Raw genomic sequence first — 14,720 nt, 5'->3', positions numbered from 1 at the left:
GAGGTCACAAGCACTTCAGCGGCAACGATGCAGACCTTTTCTTTTGAATGTATCTATGGATTTAAAAGAAGATATTAAAATGGACATCCTGGTCTGTGCTACCAGATGCCAAAAGATATCTGTAACTTGCCCATCACAACAGTGTCCTGCTTCCCAATGCAACTTAGGACAAAGAGAAGTTTATTTAAAAAAACAAACAAAAAACCAAACCAAAACCAACAAATAAATGAACCAAAGAAGCAAACAAACAACAAACCCAAACAAAACAGTGGGCAGAAATACTCAGCTTACAGAAACATTTCAAAAAAGCAGTAAGAAGTAGTAAACACAATACTGAGCTGTGTGTTCCTTGGAAATATTAACGCTGCTGAGCTTTGCAGCAGTACTAACTCCCACTAGAAAAGGTGTAATCTCAACCCCCAGAACATCTTTTTGGTATCTCCCGGGAAGTGTAGAAGGGAGAAAGACATTCAAAAAAAGAAAGGAAAAGAAAATCAAACCAAAAATCAAATCCCCACTCTGTTGGCCCACAAATGGCAAAGAACCCAAGAGACCTTTAAGACTGAAATGGCCCCAAGATGCAGTATTCCACCTACATTGTCACATGCAATCAATCATCCATATGAAGTGAGAAACCAAAATATATTTACTGCTTTCATCATCACTTTAGCAACCAACCACTTCAACTAGCTTTCACTGTATGGATGTTTCCTTGGAGACCACAACTCCATCACTTAGGGCAGTTCACCAAGGAGAGGAGAGTGCAGAGGGTGGCTTGCAGCCCACACTACCAAAAACCTTTAAAAAGCTGCGAAATGAACTCTCGGGTTTCTTGATGAGTCTTGAAATACAGGGGAATATGGAAGATTGAAAAATATGCTAGTGTTATACCAGTATTTTAAAAGGTTGAAATAGGATGAGACTGTCAGTCTTGACATTGATTCCAGACAAAATAATGAAAAAGCTGATATAAGACTCAGTTAATAAAGGATTAAAGGAGGACAGTGTAATTACTGCCAATCAACGTAGACTTTACAGAAAAATATAACTTGTCAAACTACCAACACTTTTTGGTGTGATTACAAGTTTCAATGCTAAAGGTAACAATGTTGATGTAATATATTTTCACATGGTGTTTTACTTGGTGCCAGAAACAGAGTGATGCAGCACTCTGTATCAGCTGAGAGATCTGAACTACACTGGCAGATAATGAGGCAGGCAGGTGCTACTGGGGGGAGTTGCTGTTCTAGTGCTCCATGCAAATTAGGCTGCTGGCATGGAGATCTCCCTGTCTGTCATGTTGACTGGTATCTCTTCATTCTCCCCCTGGGCTCCCACCTACTCTACCCATCTGTTGCTACCATTCCCATGCTTCGCTGGGAAGTGCCTTGGCACAAGGATGGCCACCAGTCCCGAACAGGACAAAGGGCTCTGATTTGACCTAAGCAAGTTAGTCATTCTGCCCAACCCACTGCACTGCTGGACTAGTCCATCTGCAGAGACAACCTGCAATTTTTAGGGGTTCATTAAATTTGACTGTAAGGATTCAGTCTCAAGGCAGTCCTCCCTAGCGTGCAGCAGTTGTCTGTGTAACACTTGCGTGAGAAGACACTTAAACAACAGAAAGCTCCTCACATCAAGCAGAGAGCTGAAAGTAAACGGACAGAACCTGACAGTAAGAGCTCTGACATTAAGAAATTTAGTCAGCACACCACAGTAATTCACACACTAAGATCTCCATCTGCTCCTTTGATTTCCTCTCAGTATATAGCAGTAAATGGGACAGTGGACAGGAGCAGAAGTACAATTGGATGTATTTTTCCAAACAGCAGCTCTCAGTTTTACTTGATCACAGAAGTCTACTGTCAGTTTTTAGAAAACTGTCAAGTTAGCAATACAGGGGTTTTTGGTATCTCTTCTCAAATGCTGTAGAGGTTACATAATACATTTGGCATTTTTGCATTTAAACATAATTCAAAAACGACAGTCTGGATACATGGTAGAATGAAGCAATTCTAAGCATTCAAGCTTAGATTAGCCTTTGTTAATGGGAAAATAGATGATTGATTTTTTCTTCAGCCAAGGCTGTCAACCTCACCCATAACTACTAGGCCAGGGTTAAAGTACTTTTGAGTTTGAATAGAGGTTTTTCAGCATGATACTGAAGAAAGAGCTACCACAAGCCTTGGCACAGGCTAAATATAAAGGAAAGTATACTATCAGCACTGTAACATTCAATGGCTCTGAAATACGTTACTGAAAATTACAATGCTGCTGACCAACATAATGGGTGTAAGAAATTCTCTGGCTATTCCACAATTGCAACCTCATCTTCTAGTTCTTGCCTGTCATGCCTCCACCTAGAATTTTCAATTTCAAGTCTCCTTTTTCCCACAACATATGAAGAAGTTTTTGAGCATGGATGTATAAAAGCATTTTGAAAGCTGAAAGCATGGGTAAAATAAACCAAATACTAAACCAACATAACACAAGCAGTTACTGTATTTGAAGAATAAATTTTATATTTAGGTCAATGAAAGCCTTTACTGTGGAGTCCCAGCCATTCCCAGTGTGAGGTTCCACAACACTGCCAGAGTGAATAAACTTTGCCTTACAAAGGCTAAGCACAGCATCACACAGAAAAAACTGATCTTGATTTTTGAAACCTCCACGATTAAAGTTTCTGTCTTTCTTTGTTATTCCTGGCATATGTGCAAGAAACAGCAAGCATATGTGTTTTGGGGCTCAAATTCCCCAAAAAGCATAGATGAAAAAGCCAACTATTTCCCAGCCACAGCGGAACAGGCAAACTCCAAGGAGGCCTGGAGGAGGGATGAAGGCAGGTGTCTCCAGCAAAGCTGGGCAACACAAGAGTTCTGCAATGTTGCCTGGCAGCAAGTAATTATCTGCCAGTGTGCTGCTTCCACGTGCCAACAGCCAAAGCCCACACAGGCAGCAAGCACAGGCAAGTACATGCGTCAGCTAACACTACAGGTTAGCTCCACTGTTCCCTGAGGGATACAAGCACAGGTCCTTTGGATGAGACTTTGGCTGAGTTCTTATGACTCAACAGCACTGGGAATCACTCAGCCCAAAATGTCCAGGGAGACAGAAGTCTGGAAGATGATGGAAATCTACTATCAAAGACAAGACCACTGCCATACTGAACCAGCACTGCAAAACCAGCAACAGTTCTACCCCAAAATGATTGGGAAATCTCCAATAAAATCAGGTTAGATAAATCCTGTCAAAAATGACTTAGGCATAGTTGATTGAGCCTTAGGATAAGATAAAGAGTCATGCAGCCTCTTGAAAAACCTTCAGCACTCCTTTCAGTGATGGTCCTGTGATTACCTAAAGGAAGGAGAAAAACCACATCCCAACCTACCTGTCCATACATCATCTCTTGTTATTCTCCAAGCTTCAAAATTACTCCCCCGCACCGGGGTTAATTAGAGAGCAACTCAGACCCAGCCAAAAAAGACTCACCCTCAAGATATGTGTCATCTATAACCATCTCATTCATGAACTGCCAGACTGCCATACTCCTCCTCCTCTTTCCCCCACCTCCCTTTCCACCTCCGCTTGCCCTCTAAGGCTCCCAAATGCCTGTGTGCTGTATGTGGTGGCAGCTGAGTTTTTTAATATGCACTTATTAAGATCCTAATTGAATCCCACATTGCCTTGTGTGCGTCTTCCTAGCCGGAACATGAACAAGGCACCCTATAATTCAATTAGAAGGACCTGCAGCAAGCCGATCATTAGTCTGTCAGGTTGTTTAAAAAAAGATATCTAGGAATAGGGAAAGAAGTTAAATAAAGGGAGAATTGTTAATACCCGTCCCCAATTCATGCAGACACTTCCACATATACCAGAAGCATGGAATCTGCAATGCTCAAGCACTTGAATGACAGCTAACTACATCAATCCAACAGTCCTTTCTCTTGCTTCAGACAACTTAAATAGAACCTCAAAAGTTGGAATTAATTCTCCTCATCAATCCTTCTCTGTTCAGATTCATAAGAAAACACCACTAACATACATGACTACTGCAAATAAGGAAATCTCATTACCTGCCAAGACCCTGTTGACAGAGGAATGGGTGGCTAAGCCAGGCTGTCCTCGTTCATGGAAAATCCCAGCATAAGGCAAATACTCTGGCAGCAAGAAGCGTCTGCAAAACAAAGAGAGTAAAACATGGAGAAAGCCATCCTGTGTACTACAGCCCTGAAGAGCCACTGCAATTACTTTGCGGAAATATGACTACATTCCAGCAGACCACAGTAGAGGGAAGGCTGGAATCCTCTGCTTAGCCAACCACTTCCCTGCTTCAAACAAAAAGTAAATTACAGATTAGATCCTCCTCTGACCAACGTGGCTGCAAAGATCAGCACTAAACAAATCCTCTACCTCCCACAATAGTTTCCTCATCTCAAACCAGCACATTGTGCTGAGAATCTCTGATCAGATTCTTTTCTCCTCCTATTCTGCATTCACACTGTGACCTCAGCCTGTAAGTAAAAAGCACTAAGACCATGCTATCTTTCAAACATCACAGGACGAGCAGCTCATACTAACACACCATCCCAGGATCCCAGAAAGTACAAACAATGGATAAAGAAGCCCTGTCCAAGAAAAGGACTCCACCTGAAAGAACCAGAGAGCTGTACTGCTGGTAACTCCAGGATTTCCACACATTTTGCTCTTACCCACAGATGCCTTACCTCGGGACGAAGCGCCCCAGTGATGGCGCAGACATGCGGGCGTTCCGGGGAGCTCGGTGCCTGGATCGGTCTCCATTGTCCCTTCAGCAAAAGAAAGAAAATTACTGTACATTAAAAATACTATGTAATAAAAGCATTTTCCAAGAAAACAAAACACCAGTAACATCACCTAGTCAACCTGAGTATGCTACAGAGACTCAACAGCTCTTACGCTGCCAATGTCCCAAATTCACACAAGTAACTGTACCAAATCCTCTGCCGGTTTTATACAAGGATAACCCTAAAGTTCACTTTCTTCATTGTTTGACAATGTCTCAAAAGTATCAACAAAACCACAGAGAGTCAATGAATCAATGTCAGCACCTGAGCAAATGAAAGAGAAACATCAGAATTTTGACCAGGAAAGCAAAAGGCAAGCTCACCCCAGTCCTCAGAAGAACCTTCTGTTAGTCAAAGAGATCTGTTAAAGTTCACATTTTCATTCCCAGGAGTTCAGGCAAAAGAGCAAAATCTGCAGACTACTCTTTTGTGTTCCTTCCCTGAAGGTCCAGTTTAAGTGTCATCAGATCTTAAAACTATCTCACTTTTCATAAGCTCTTCCAGTTAAATCAGAAGTGTTAGGTGGTGTCAAACAAAATTGCATCTCCTTAACAACATCTCATTCTGTTTCACAACAACAATACTCTTTCTGGGCCTTGGGGAACAAGGGGAAAGGGTCTAGCACCTATTGTCCTACAGCAGACACAGGCAGGCACTTCCCCAGCAGTGTAACACTGAACAAGCTTTCATGGAGAGGCTGCAGAGCTGCTGTCCTTGTAAGTCTCAAGATAAGAGCTAGAAAAACTCAAGGGTGGCCCAGTCTGGTTTTGGTAATGACAGCTGTACAACGAGCAGGAGATCAAACTGGAGGACCTTCAGAATCCCCATCACACACAATTCCTGATATTGCATTCCTAGGCCACAAGGTGTCTTATAATTATACAGCACTAAAACTGCAAGGAAAATAATGAGACTCCATTAGTGACTCTGGAGTTCTGAAAGAGACCTTAAACAGTGCTTTCTTCTCTGTTCAGAAATCTACTCTCTGTATGACCTTGCACAAGTAACAAATCTGCTCCCCAAGGATTCCAAATCCCCATCTATAATTGCAGCCCTGTCTCCTTCCCAAGCAGTTGAAGGGGGAATATTACTTGCAGAGCCTTGAAATCACTAGGAAACTAAATATTCCTTATGCAATGCACTAGCAGCACATTTCTAACCCACTCCAGCAAGCTGCGCATTTTATAATTTTTCTTCGTTTTGCTTTTATGAAGTCAGTGAGCAAGAAACGTGGGCTGAGAAGAAAGTCTATTACGTGGCTGTTTCCCACACACTTGAGGAACTCAGGAACACAAAAGCAGAGGTTCTTCTGCAAAGCTCGTTAGTGTTTCAAGCTATTTCACCAAAACCAAATTTGAATCCAAGCTCAAAGCTTCCATTTCTCCTCCCACTGTAGATGCAGCATTTGCAGTTCACAGCCAAAGCCGCACCTCACCCTCAGGATTTTGTGTAACCAGCAGGGTTCCTGAGATCAGAAATGTAAAAGCTACTGCTGTTCTTTTATCACAGGCCTCCAGCCTATTAAGATGGAGATCAATAACAGAAGGAATCCTGCAAACTTGAGTGCTGACATATCAACTTTTGTTGCTAAAGAGAAAAGACCAAAGGAAAAAGAAATGTCATGCTCCAGATCTTATCACACACAGTAAGAGCTAGCAGAAGACAAGAAATACTTTTTAAAAACCTCCATGTAGCAGCTTTTGAAATGACACAGATATGCAACCCTGTGAGAAAAGCAACAAAACCATTTTCAGGATTTTTATTTACTTTGGACATTTATTGGAATTGGAAGACACTTTTGTAATGGACAAATATCAGCAAGAGCACCAACAGCAGGACTACACTCTACAGAACTCTCCAGTTGAAGAGAATCTCAGCAGCAGGTTTCAAAATGAATGAAAAATTAGCTCCAGCAAACATAAGGAGATAAAAGGGCAAAGTCTACAGACTAAATCAAGAGACCTAGAGGAACTAATTGTTCAAGTTTTTTTAATTGCTACTAGCCACAACTCTTAGCATCCACAAAAACATTTTCAGACACATTTTCTAACCAAGGCAACTTTCTGATGTGAGAAATCCATCTTGTACTTTCCTATTTATTTACTGCGTACACAATCTCCTGACAATATGGGAAAATGCCTAAAAGGGAAAAATATAGACTAGGATTTTTTTTCAGTTTTCACCATGACAGAGACAGCCTCTACTAACGCAAAAGACAGACACATTTTTAACATCCCTTTAAAAAAACAAACAAAAACCACAAACTCACATCCCAGTGGCCACCTGTCCTATAACTCAAGACTGAAGGGAGTAAGAAAAGTGGCTATCCTTCAAGAATGCTAGAATTCCTATTTACTGTAAGCAGAAGTGTAAGCTATACTCTCCTGGGATAAAGAAGAATATTACTAAACATTACTCTGAATTACTAATTTACAGAGTCATTTATATCTAAACTCCCATGCTCAAGAACTACATGAAAGTGTCTAGTCTAGTGTTGCAAAACTAGAACTGCTGATATTACCCTGGCGCCAGCTGAAGATTATTTCTGCACCCTCTAAAAAGGAAAATAAAGAATGCCCTACAGATCAGTGAAAATGGGTGGCACTTTGTGTTATTTCTGTACCACATACAGCCTGCTGACAGAGGGAGGAGAGCAGATGTTAGCACACTGCAGTGCCAGCGTGAAGCACTCCAGCAAGAAATGAGAAGTTTCCAAGGCTCCCTAAAGTACTGATGAAGATCTAATGCTCTACTTTCTATTTAGTGTCAACTACCTACAGATTCATTAGCTAATGATTCACACTGGATAGTTTAATTAACATTACCTGCAGAAGTGGAAAGCAAATTCCTCAGTGTGTGTATGAATCTACACTAAAAAAAGCCTCTGCTATAAAGCAACTCAATAACCTTGCTAAAGTAAATGAAATAAACCATAGCAAGGCGACAAGGGAAATGTAATACTCTAATTATTAACAGACTAATTTGTCTCAGCAGGAAAACTGGAAGAACCAACAAATGGACAAAATAACTTTTAAGGTCTGGCTCAAAATTCAGGTTATTCATCATTTGTTCAGATACCATGGTGGCACAAATCAAAACAGTGATGTGGAGAATAAGAGCTGGTAGGGGAGAAATAATATTAACACCAACCTACAATGGAGCATGAAAAGAAAGCAATTCCCAAGCATTCAGGAGAAATATGGACATTTAATAGGGCATAAGAAGGATGCAAGTTTATCCTAAATTGGATAAGATAGTCAAATCCCCTTGGATTTTTCTTTTGTTGCCTTGTTTGATTGTTGAGAGAAAAAATTGACTAACGTAAATTTAATGGACCAGCAATACCAGCTCTGAAAACAGAGAAAGCGATACAAAATTTTGCATCCTAAAGTTTGGAGAAAAAGGCATTCTTTTTCATCTGGTAACTTGGCTACTGCACTAATAACAGTGGATACAGAAGACAGTAAGGACAAAAAAAGCGCCATGTTCTGCTTTTCTGTCTTGGCAAGAATTCACTTTAATATTTAGAGATTGTTGTATCAGGAAGTGAAATTAAACACACAGCATGGGATTTCTAATGCAATCTGTTGGACTAACTGTTCCCATTGTAGTCAATATTAAAACTCCCACTGACTACACTGCCAATAGAATTAGGTCAACAATGACCATTTTGAAAAGCCATTTAATTATCAAGGCCAGCACCAGTAAGCCATGTAAGTTCAGAGGAATCAAATTGTATCACATCAAGCCAATTCTTTCATATTTTAAGCATTTTATCATGTTTCATGCAATCCAATTTAAAATGCAGAGGTTAGACACTCACATACAATAGAAATGCTAAATAATTGTTTGAGTGGCATCTACTACTTTCCTTTAAGGTCAACACTGGAAGTTGCACCATCTTCATGTAGCAGAAAAAAACCAACATTTGAAGCACTGAGAAAATGTTAACTATCTGTACTGACTTGCTGTATTTTTTTGCTAATTGCAGCAGGTTACTTCAGAGGAGATAGGACAGAGGGCAGGAGCAGCCCAAAGGTCATATCAAGAGCTCAGAGGAGGTTACCAGACACTGCAAACTCATTTGGCTTTACTGGTTGGTCAGGTCTCACTGCAAGTCCTCTAAAGTGGGTTCCTGGAAGATGTCATATTAAAATGGCCATACTAAAGCAGAAGCAGATCCTGAAATCTTGCAACACACTTCACAGGATTCACTGCTGATTTGGATGAAAACACATGACATATATCTTTAGAAGAGTGTACTCTTCTAGAGTTACATAGCACTCCAAGACAAAGCGTGTACTGTGTTTTAGAAAGGGTACAGAAGTAGGAAAAAAGATGAGGAAGAGAACATGACTTTTGCTGGTGGTTCTAAGAACATGTTGATTACTTTCCAGCACCGTCCTGATGGGTAAGGTAACATACAGTGTTGGGAACACTATGACAGAAAGTTAACTACTAACTTCACCACTCAGAGAAGCAGCAAATACCAGATATTAACACTTTAATCCATCTGATCCTGCAAGATCCTGAGCACCTAACAGAAATCAATTTAGAGAAAAATGGGAGCACTTCCAGTAAATAAGCCTCTCAAAATAGAGAGGTAAACACCAATATAAAACATTGTCATTCTGAATGTTTTTGTGAGCAACAGGCATCCTAGTAGACAAAAGGAAAAGCCACACTGCAAGATGGTTGCAATTCTGCATAGGGGCATAGTAGCTAAAATAGTATCTCCTGGATGAGTTAGACTAGTGTCTTATTCAAAAATTAAGGTTCCATACAGTATATGCTACTTTACTCAAAATCCTCAAGGCTTGGAGAAGTTACAAACTCAAACCAGGAAAAGGGGATCACCCTACTTCTGGCTCCTTGGACAAATGTATCTCACCTAAAACCAGGTTATGTTAAAAGTGAAACATTAAAGACAACTAACTTATCTAAGAGGAGAGTTATTTCCATAAGTAGATACAAAGAAGGAAGCCAGGAGCATAGGTTCTATCAAAAAGGGTACAAATATTGACATCCACAGATTTAAATGACTGCTGTACAGTTTTTTTAAAGTATATCTAAAAGAACACACATAATCTGGTAAAAAAAAGTTATACATTTATAAACCCATCTCTGAAGCACACAGTCATTACTGAAGAAGTACTTGAGGCAGAACTGAGGGAAACAACAAGAAACAAGAAAAACAAGAAAAATGCGCATTTGTTACACAAAAATACATTCCTGGCACTAAATGTATGGTTGTGGAGTGAGGTCCCAAGTGCAAGACTGGAAGCCAAAACCAACTGAAAAATAAAAATAGTAGGGAAACTACCAAGAGTGACAGTGGCCAGCTGGAGAGACAGGAACTAGAATAAATTTTTAACACAGTAATTGATAAAGAAGTTAGACAAGTCACTCAAGCCTTTCCATCATTCTGCATTCTTCTGAAGGCTGAAATGCCAATCTCTCACTAGGAGCTTTTGGAAAGGACCAGCAGAGAAAATGTGTATCTATTTATCAACTAAAACTTCCTATAAAATAGCAGACTATTGAGTTACTGATGGCTTTGCTGACCGAAGAGAAACAAACCCCCCAGTCTTGATTACCACTCAAAGCACTGCTCAGGGGAAAATGTATTTACAAGATTAAAAAATGGCACTTCAGAAGATCAAGTGTTTCAGAAAAGTATCACATATGAGAGGTCAAGAGAAATAGCAGTACTAGCCTGTAAAATGCCAAGGATTAAATGCTTCAGAGAAAGACTAATTTCTAACTAGAATGAAGCACTCACTCTTTTCTAGGCACATGATCCAGTTATTTCTATTTTAATCAGCTCACTGTGTGGTGGGCTCACAAACTGATAATGCTGTTTTAGAATAAGACTGATACACTTCATAGCTACAGTGAATCATTAGAAAGCAGAAACATCAGCAGCCAGACAAAGCTAGAGAGGCATCAACTTTTGTCTCTTTTTAAAAAAATACATTGCACTGTTATGCTTGCAAAGGAAACAGAATTGAAACCATAACTTCACAAGCAACACTAATCTGTTAGACCTATGGGCTTCAAGAATGCAGACCACCACCTGCTTGCATGGCCAGCAACAAATCAGTAACAGCTTGCTTCCTAATTACTCTCATTAACAGTGGACTTCACCTACTAGGTGACCTAGTTTGATTTCTGAGTTGCACAGACACAAAATAAAAGCAAAAGGAAAACAATGGACAGAGTTTAGATTTGTTAGAAAAACTCAGAATTACCATCTTGACATTGAATTGTTTCTATGGACTCAGGCAACCAACAGTATGGAGTATGACGGGCACTTTTCTGGCAACTGCCATCTTTCTAAAGGCACACATTCTTTCACCACCCTGATATGAAAACACTTGCCTTGCTGGGATGTGACTTAATGGTAAAGCAACATTATGCTGGAGAGATTAGCAAAATCCTGCAGTACTGCTGCAAGGAAACAGTTATTGCCTGTTCACTGCATCGATGCAACATTACTAGACATTATGAACAAGATAAGGGTACAAAAGATAAAAGATTAAAAGAATAGGGAAAGTGAAGCTGCAGGCTACTATGAGTAGATCACAAGACAAGCTAACACTCTAACTAATCCTTGAAAAATTAAGTTCAGAGTAGGTTCAGTATTACTCCCATTCAACCAGCACCTGTAACTGTCTTGCCTGAAATTGTGTTTAAGATTATGAATATAGTTAACATAAGTTGCTGTGTATCTGGAAGAAACAACCCAGTGGTAACTGCTGCAGAATCCTCTAGCAGAGAAGAAAAAAACCCAGAAAGTGACCACCAAGTTACACATATTTGCTTCTGCTTTGAAAGCCAGTTTTGTAAAGGCTCATCTTCATCACAAACAATGATGCAGTGCCATGTGAGGCAAGAAACAAAGGCAGATGAAAAAACCACAAAAATAGATAAAGGAGCTCTGGGAAGAAAGAAACAAATAGCGATCCTGCTTTATGTGAACTCAAATAGCAAATTGCTAGCAAGAACATTATTTGTAGATGCTCAAGAAAGATAAACTGTCTCATCTACGACTTCCAGGAAAAAATGCTACATTTTCTGCAGTATAATGACCTGTCATGGACCCTAAAAATCCATTTCCATCAGCACTTGAATGACATGAAGAGCCTATTAAGATTCTCACATCTCCTATATGTGTCTTTTTAACTGCAGATGTAAACATCAGGATGGCAAGGAGAAAAATGAAAAAACCCACCCTAATTGCTTTTAGAAGTCTTGTAGTTTGGAAATGATATCACTATTTCTAGAACAAAAGCACACCACTGATCAAGTCATCTCTCTTATCCACCTTCACTATGTCCTATGAGAGCTTAACACTTGGCATACCATCAACCTACAGACCCCCAACAAAGTAAACCTCCTTCTTTACCTCTGGGATTCCTCATGCTTCTCTCTCCATAATGACAGAGCTTGTCTCAGTATACTGGAGCTGTAGATCAAAAGCTCTATACTTATTTAAAGTGTCACAAAAAAGCTTTAATTGTTCCAATCTCTCCTCTCTCTTGACAAGAAAACCTGGCTACTATTTGAAGAAGTTTCTTTTGCAGAAAATGAAGGTTGCCAGATAGGAAAAAAACCACTCAGAAATAAATGAGTGCACAGTGGACAGCTGTAAAGGAGGGCAGTAAAGATCGAGACTTTACAAAAAGAGTCCAAGCTCTACCCATGTGCTCTTAGTAGATGGTGTGCTAAGGGAAGCCAGAAGGTGCACAGTGAATTGATTGCACTGCTGCAGGTTAGTACTCCCATTGCACTGTGTCTCTAGCAAACAATGATATACAATCAGACTAAAAAGGCAGAGACTGGACTTAAACACACGCATGGACTTCTGTCACAAGGGTAAGGAAGAAGTAATTTCAGTAACTGGCAATCTCCAACCTCTCCCTTCACTCAAACTTACCAAAATCTTTCTGTGTCAACCATCAAGCAAACCACATGCTTATTCTCACCATGACACACAAATCCCTGCTCTAAACCCACTTCTACCATTCCACTAGATGATCAATAAACAGAATCCAAACCCAAACCTTTTACCCAAATACACACTACTGAGTAACCACATTGCCACAGCCATTGTCTTCCCTTTTCTCTCACAGTGCTTTATGTTAGTTCAGACATGATTGCATCCAGACAGTTACTAATTAGTATTGTTAAGTATCAGTGTCCCAGTTAAGGTTCCTAAAGAAGCTAACAACAAAATATACTTTAAATGAAGAGTTTCCAAAAGAAGAGTGATTGCCTGGATATCTCACACAAAAATATCTAATCAGACATGCACTTTTCTTCTTAACACAGAAAGTTAAACCAGAATGCCAGCTGGAAGTGGAGCACTAACTATGACAAAAACTGGATTCCCAAACCAAACATTTCACCTATAAGAGGTCAAAAAGAATCTACAATACTATTCTCCAAAATGAATGAAAATTGCATACAAGACACTGGAAGTAAGACTTGCAGCTTCAATACAGTGGCAGTTGGCTGGCAGGTCGTCTCTTCGAGACAAGAGGCTGTTGGAAGAACTTAGATTTGGCAGTTCTTGCCAAGACAGTGTCAATAAATCAACCAAAAATGGCAGGAGGCAAGTATGATGGATACTCATGTATCTCATGCACTCATGAGGAGACCCTTGCAAGATGCCCATCTGAGAAACCCCAACTTTTGGTCCAGAACTTACCTTAAACAAAAGGATTTTAAGGTGACAAAGCCAAATAACATCACTCTCAATCTTGTAAGCTTTTCCTAAGTGATTAATCATCTTTACAAAGCAAGAGCCTGCTTCCAATAAAACTAGAAGGTCCATTAGGGCCAGTAAAACAGTGCCAACAGTTCTCATATTTTCTGTCTCGATGCTCACGGTGTCTCAAAAGAAATTAAACAGATGAAGCACTAAAACAAGACTTCAGGCCTGTGAGGTTAAGCCCATCTTGTTATAGAGACACAAAAAAGACCTTCCTAGCCTGTGAGAATGGCACAACTGAGTGCATCCATGCCAGCACAAACCCTCCTACAGGGAAGGAGAAAGGATAAAACAGAATAGGGAAAAGTTGGAGACATGAAAATAGTGTTATCTCCAAGCTCCTCCTTATCTATATTCTGTCAGGCAGCCCTCACTCAAAAATAGACAGAGGAGTCAGCCACAGTCACACCTGTAGCCTTAGCTTGAAAGCCTTTTTTGAACTGCAGTGAAGGGTTTGACTCAGGCTTTAAGAGCTGGTACACTGTCCTATATCTGCTTTTCAGTCTGACAGATGAAACAAACCTGTACTTCTGTATTTGCTCCCATAGTTATTTCAGACAAAAAGGGACATAGATGGCCAAAATTCACCTCCAGAAACACCTCCACATTCTTATTATGGTGACAAATTCAGAATTACAAATGAAATAACAGAGATTGCACTATCTAAGGAGTCCTAGAATCATTACCCACAGGCTTCAACATCAGAGAGCTGTTCTAGACTAAAGGAAATCTATAGAAGAGACCACATCAAAATTCTTGAAAAAGTCAAAATTGTTTAGCTTTAAAAATATCAATTTACTATGTGATGCAAACATGAGATATTCAAATAAGAACTTGAAATTAGAAAGTTCAACATGTATAATTTGTCTATAAAGAATCTATTTTTACCAGTTATGCTGGAAGACTAAAATTATGTCATTCTTCATTCAGAGATTCTTATTCCACAACTCAGGAAGTCTTTTCATTTTAGCTTAGGATTCTACTAAAGCTAACCTTAAAACCCACTCATATCAATCTATCTGGCAATAACCTAATATTACAATCTGTATATATATTACAAACTGTATTAAATGCTTTTATGTAGACATGACTAAGTTTACAGTTGACAGTTGCATTCAATA

At 39.7% G+C, this 14,720-nt stretch overlaps 1 protein-coding gene across 3 annotated transcripts in view; it reads right to left on the bottom strand.

Moving 5' to 3' along the window:
* AMBRA1 (autophagy and beclin 1 regulator 1) overlaps positions 1–14,720 on the bottom strand; it is a 125,847-nt gene that overhangs the window by 71,507 nt on the left and 39,620 nt on the right. For all 3 annotated transcript variants that reach the window (XM_059474608.1, XM_059474609.1, XM_059474610.1), the window contains 2 exons: positions 4,725–4,805; positions 4,074–4,174 (listed from right to left, as the gene is read on the bottom strand). In XM_059474608.1, coding sequence (XP_059330591.1) covers positions 4,074–4,174; positions 4,725–4,805 — 182 coding nt within the window. The remainder of the gene's footprint in view (positions 1–4,073; positions 4,175–4,724; positions 4,806–14,720) is intronic.

This window comes from Ammospiza nelsoni, chromosome 6 (assembly GCF_027579445.1).
Source record: "Ammospiza nelsoni isolate bAmmNel1 chromosome 6, bAmmNel1.pri, whole genome shotgun sequence".
NCBI lineage: Eukaryota > Metazoa > Chordata > Aves > Passeriformes > Passerellidae > Ammospiza > Ammospiza nelsoni.
The sequence above is the reverse complement of the archived record's forward strand: the minus strand, read 5'-3'. Positions and strand labels throughout refer to the sequence as shown.